This window comes from Convolutriloba macropyga, chromosome 5 (assembly GCF_964194025.1).
Source record: "Convolutriloba macropyga chromosome 5, txConMacr16.3, whole genome shotgun sequence".
Classification (NCBI taxonomy): Eukaryota; Metazoa; Xenacoelomorpha; order Acoela; family Convolutidae; genus Convolutriloba; species Convolutriloba macropyga.
In genome coordinates this window covers 71,390,894-71,396,452 of record NC_134472.1, presented here as the reverse complement: position 1 = coordinate 71,396,452, position 5,559 = coordinate 71,390,894, and the positions used below count along the sequence as shown (strand labels likewise).

The 5,559-nt window shown below is 33.6% G+C and overlaps 1 protein-coding gene across 1 annotated transcript in view; it reads right to left on the bottom strand.

Annotated features, from left to right (window-relative positions):
* The window catches only part of LOC142340225 (uncharacterized), a 58,858-nt gene extending 53,888 nt beyond the window's left edge, over positions 1 to 4,970 (bottom strand). Inside the window, exons 1-2 of the mRNA XM_075390748.1 lie at positions 4,680 to 4,970; positions 3,323 to 3,911 (exon numbers count right to left, since the gene is read on the bottom strand). Of these exons, the coding sequence (XP_075246863.1) occupies positions 3,323 to 3,496 (174 nt within the window). The 5' untranslated portion in view covers positions 3,497 to 3,911; positions 4,680 to 4,970. The remainder of the gene's footprint in view (positions 1 to 3,322; positions 3,912 to 4,679) is intronic.
* Between the last annotated feature and the right edge of the window lie 589 nt (positions 4,971 to 5,559).

Here is a 5,559-nt window from a genome sequence, read left to right as displayed (position 1 = left end):
GCCGTTTTCTCATTGTTTTAGTTTGGCATCAAGCTGAAATGAAAACCTTAAAGAATAAAATATCAATGGGCGGACTGTACATATTCTATGGATAATGTCTATATACAGTTTATTCCTAATTAATTCCGCCTCGTATACGTTGTCAAAATTGTAGACTAAACGGAAAATTTCAAAACTAAGTTGGCTCTAAACAAAAATCAAATGACCCGAGTTTTCTAGAAAAAGTATTAATAAATCACGAAGTAAAACATCTAATTACAGCAAACCTTCTTAAAAATTGATAAAGATGTGTTCCCCAGGAATGGATGAACAGAAAGTACCAAAAAATTGACAAAATTTAATCAACTGATTCACGTTTGACACACAGGTCTAATATTGCAGCAAAACAATCTGTCTAATTTTAAGATAAGAGAAACATAAGCCGACTAACGTCGGATGAATTGCTCTCGAGCGAAAGCGGTGTAGGGGTGTAGCTTAAAAATTTAGAGGTGTAGCTTAGAAATTTTTTGGGGTGCAAAAACTCAGACCTTATAGGGGTTCGAACCATCGACCTCTAGGGTAGTAATCAGAGAAGTGTACCACTATTCTACAACCAGTCTGCTACTCAACCGCTAACAATCACTGTTATATTAGCAACAAACTTCATTTCAGAAAGAGAGCAATTGAAATCACCCAAAATGAAGCTTGAAAAAGTCACTTGAGAAGTAACAGAATGTTATAGAACAAAAGCGCAAAATTAGTCAAGCAAAAGTGTGCATAAAAAAGACGACCACGTTTGCAATAATTGCTTCAAACTTTGTTCAAGAGCATTTCAAAAGTGTACAGATGTGAACTAAGAATCTGCAGCAGAAAATATACATTTCTCTCAAGAATAAACTACAATGCACACGCTAAAAACTTAATGAAGTTAACTATATTTTTGCAAGAAAAACATTTATAATCAATGAAATCAACTTGAAAAACTTCCAACTTAAAAACTTTTTAAAACATAGCCGGCAGATTGCCGGAAAATAGCGATAGACGCTTGTGGTCTTCCATGGAATTGAAACAACTAAAAAAATAAGATAGACAGATTGATCACCAGTTTTTTAATAGAACACTAGACTTTTTAGGTTAGATACGGACTTTCATTTTTATGAGACACATACGCTCTATAAGGAAAAAGCCCTAATAGGCTTTTTCAAAAATGCTGTACGAAATCAAAAACTCCAGACTCAAAAATTAGGGCATATACGTTTGTCATTACTTAGAAGTACATAATTGATCTTTAACTAGTAAATGTTCATAAAATTTAAAGTTCATTAAGGAGGTTCAGAAGTCATTTTTTGAGTGAGTTAAGTCACGCAATTGACCTAAAAGCAGAACAAATGACGTCACGCACAAAAATTTTAACTGCAAAGCACTAGAAGTAACTGGAATCGAAAAGTCAATGTTCGCAAGAAACATCGATGGACACGACGAATTAAAAAAAACACGTTGTCCCCAATAATAGCCACTATTGCTTCGCGGCTACTAAAAAGAACATACACAGAAACAAAAATTAGATGACTTTATATTTTTAAAAAAAGTATTTCACAGAGGACTTTTTTTTAAGTAGCATTAAAAGCTAATTTTAATCTTCACCGAGTTTTTATACATTTTATAAGTCTATTTGTTTCCATTAAATTTTCATGCAAGCTTGAAAAAAAGCATTACATGGCACAGATTATATCCTAGAGTTTAGCGGGACGCAACAAAATAGCCTATTCGAGATTCAACGTCAGAATTCAAATGAGTGTTAAAAATCCAAAAGATTATCGCCTCTGGTCTCAGTGTTTTCTTGAGAAAGGACTGTCATTTGAAGATCCTTGCCAATTTCGTACCAAATACGATGGTCGTCATAAAACGATTCTACTGCAAGCCTTTGCAAGACAGCTGTTCTTCACAAAACCATACAAGAAAACCGCCATCTGCAGAAAACGATGAGACAAACAACAACCGTCATTCAAACGAACATAACATAATAACTATCATTAGTAAGAATATAACAAGGTTTTACGAGATAACTGCCATTCTCAAGAGTCTTGCAAGATCTTCATTTGCATTTGTCAATTTCAGCTGGAGTTTAATGGAGTCTCATTGCTTGAAGTTTCTATTAACCTTGTTCAAAATAACAAATTCAGTATGTTTTTAAATCAGATTTAATTCGTTTTAAAACATTCTAACCAAATTGGACAAAATTTTGACCTCAAATTTGTTACGTTGTATAATTTCTATCTACTTTTGTCTTTAATTTGCTATAGGTTTTCAAGTTTAATTAATTTGAACCCTATAGGTTTTCAAGTTTAATTAATTTGAACCGTCTTACTATTTTTTTCAATAAGTTTGTTGCTCCTTAGTCTCATCTGAGTAATTTAGTGGTCCTTGTTTCTAAGTTAAATCATTTCTTGGTATCGAATGCTTTTTGACACATTTCCTTGTATTTTCATATCTTCTTTTCAACTTTGTTTTTATTGCAATGAGCAAATAACTCTAATAGAGTAGTGCTCTATTTTGTGTAATGAATGAGCTTCATCAAATGAAAAATAATGTGAGTTGAATTTTGGTAGTTTGAAAATATCAATTTTTCTTCAAACTTTCGTCGCTAACTTTTGATTTGAAGCTTTAAGCAGACAGATTTGTCGGCTCTCTATAAAAATGCGTGAATAGACTGATTTTGTGGGTGATTATCTCAGGTTTAAACCGATTTAAATTCTGATTCTTTCTATATGATTTCTGATGGTATTCAACCTATATATTGTTTATTTTTTGCCAACATGTTCTGCTTCGAAATTCTTTAAAAAAACAAACCATAAATTGCCTTATTATGATTTCGATAAATGTTTCATCCCCAATTGAGATCAGTATAATCCATTTTTGCAACACCCAAATTTAAAGCTCTCGATTTTTAACTGTAGTCCCGTTTCAGAAGCTGGGAGTCATCAAAAAATTGTTTCAACACAACCTATAAACAAGGATTGCACGTCATACCCTTTATTACAATCCATAGAACAGTATGAACCATTTTAAAACATTTTAATTCTTACCTGACCAAAGTGGGGAGAATAAAAACAAACATTTTACATAAGGAAAAATAAAAAATGCTGATGAAATGAGATTCATAAACTGTTGATCTGTTGTATTGATAACCACCATTATGTTAACCAAGTTAATTGTCAATTAAATTTTACCAAACTCGTAAAAAAAAAATTAAAACATCCTTATTTTTACCAACGGAAACAAAAAGCCAAAATTAAGAGGTAGATTATTGGAGTGAAATGAAGTGTCAATTTTGCACACTAACCGTGTAGTACTTGACAGCCTCGTCTGATGCGACATATCTCTTTCCCCCTCGGGTGTAGGAGTAGTTGAAGATAGCACTGGTGAACTGGGTCGTCTCGTACTCGAATGCCCAGCAACAGATCTCATCACACGTGCTCAATAGCATCGTCAACACCACAAGGTACCCGAACATCATGTTTGTTCACACTAGTTGTTCTTTTGGTACTTTCAACCAGATGATGTTTGCTGGGTTTTGATCTCAACCCTAGAACCCTGGATGGTTTTGGCGCCCTTTTTACTTGTTATTTCTGCACCCTTTGCTCGTGTTGTTCGGGCTAATTAAACTTGTTGACGTTGTTTTTCCTTCCAGTTTACACTGGCACCTACTTCTATCTTGTTAGGTTTGACGTTGTTGTTTTTGTCTGTTCCTTTCCCTAGTTGTCTGGCTGTTTCCGGTGTTGAGCAGGTAGCTAGTGTAAATATGGTTGGCACTATTGGGTGATATTCTGGCTATGAAATTGTACCCTGTGCCCTGCTTAGTCGTTTTGGGCTTCTCAGTTTGCCGACAACTTCGAATGTTTGTTTCTCAGTTTTGAGATCCAGTGCGTTTCCTCAAAAGATGAGAAATTCAATAAAAGGATAAAACTTGATATGGTTACTCATACATAACATAGGCCTTTTCGGAGTCAATAAATTTGTCAATAAATTTTTAGAAAAATTGTTTCCGCACTTTATAAAACAATGCTCTGGGGATAAACTGCATCTATCTTTTTGTTTTAAGTAACCACAAAAAATATCACACAGCCTTGTCAAAATAACTAGTTTGTTTTCACTAGTCTACACCGAAAAAAAGTCATGTGACCAGACGAAAATAACTAAATTCATGAAATATAAATCGCTTTTTATAACCAACAAAGCCATGTCGCTTAATAAAATTCCCCCTTTTTGTGTAAATAAGTTTTTCTATCTTCAGAGATTCTTCAAAATATTAAATACTTGAACTCGTACACAAGCTGTTCAAAAAATTGACGCTATAGTTGGATGATTTTATTTATTTTCTATTTCCGCCCAATTCCACGACTCATTTACCCCCCCCCCCCATTCAAACATCATAACTTCACTCCTATATCCTTTCAGTCGGCAAATTTTGCCCCAAACGCTGCCAATCTCTTATTTTAAGCAGATGAATTCCTACGTATCCCTAATTTTAAACAATAATTGTACTAATTATATAAGGATTTCAATTCGGGGTGAAATGATAGAGTGAAATGACTGGGGTTAAATTGGTTGAAACTAATAGGGGTGAAAAGCGCGACAGCAGTCCACTAATATAAAAGCAACCTTTTTAGAGTATAAAGTGATGTTTAAATTCAACTTACTTGGAATTGCTGAAAAATTGTGACGCGAGGAAGTGAGAATTCAGCTGAAGTCTTCACAGAAATGTCGTTTACACCAGCAGTAGTAGTCAATACTCTATTTCAAGCTTAAGACAATATTTAAGTCACTATTTTTTGTTTACCAGCTAAGCTGAACACATTTTCCACCATATTACAGTCGCGTTTTTATTCCAAGTGGCAAAAACGTGAAAATTGAACAAAACACGTTTTGCAATTTTCATCACAAGAAAAAATAGCAAAAATATTCTTATATACCTTTTCGCCCAATGAAATTTATACATACAAGGGCCTAAACACATACGTAGGTGCAACGACTTACCGCAGTGAAAAACATTAGGAAACGATGCTAAAACGTTGAGCAGTTTTGTTTTCTGAAAGGAAACAGAACGGCGGAGAAAAACGTGATTATCAGAAAAAGCAGAGTTAATTCACGCTGACATTTTCCAAAGAGACGGATTGAAGAATTCCAATTAGACTAATGCAACTTTTATGATTTCTCCTGGATCGAAATATAAATTAAAGAACTGCTCTTTCTAATCATTTTCTGCGTATTTATTAAAGACAAAACAAACATTTAAACAAAAATTTACTTGAGTGTCTGGTTCGTACATTAATTTTATGCCCAAAAAGGAAGAACGTTTCGGTCGTACAAGTGCAATCCGGGTCTATTTTAAAGTAACTATCAATAGTTTGCATTTTACTTTTAAATATGGAATTATCGACACTAATGACAAAGTAATGTCCGCAAAACTTCAGCTAAATTAGATTAAGACTAACATTAAAAGTTTTCTTAACTAAACTACAGGCTAAGAAATTTACTTTAAGAAAAGTTATCAAGCAATTTTTTTTCAGAAATTACAGG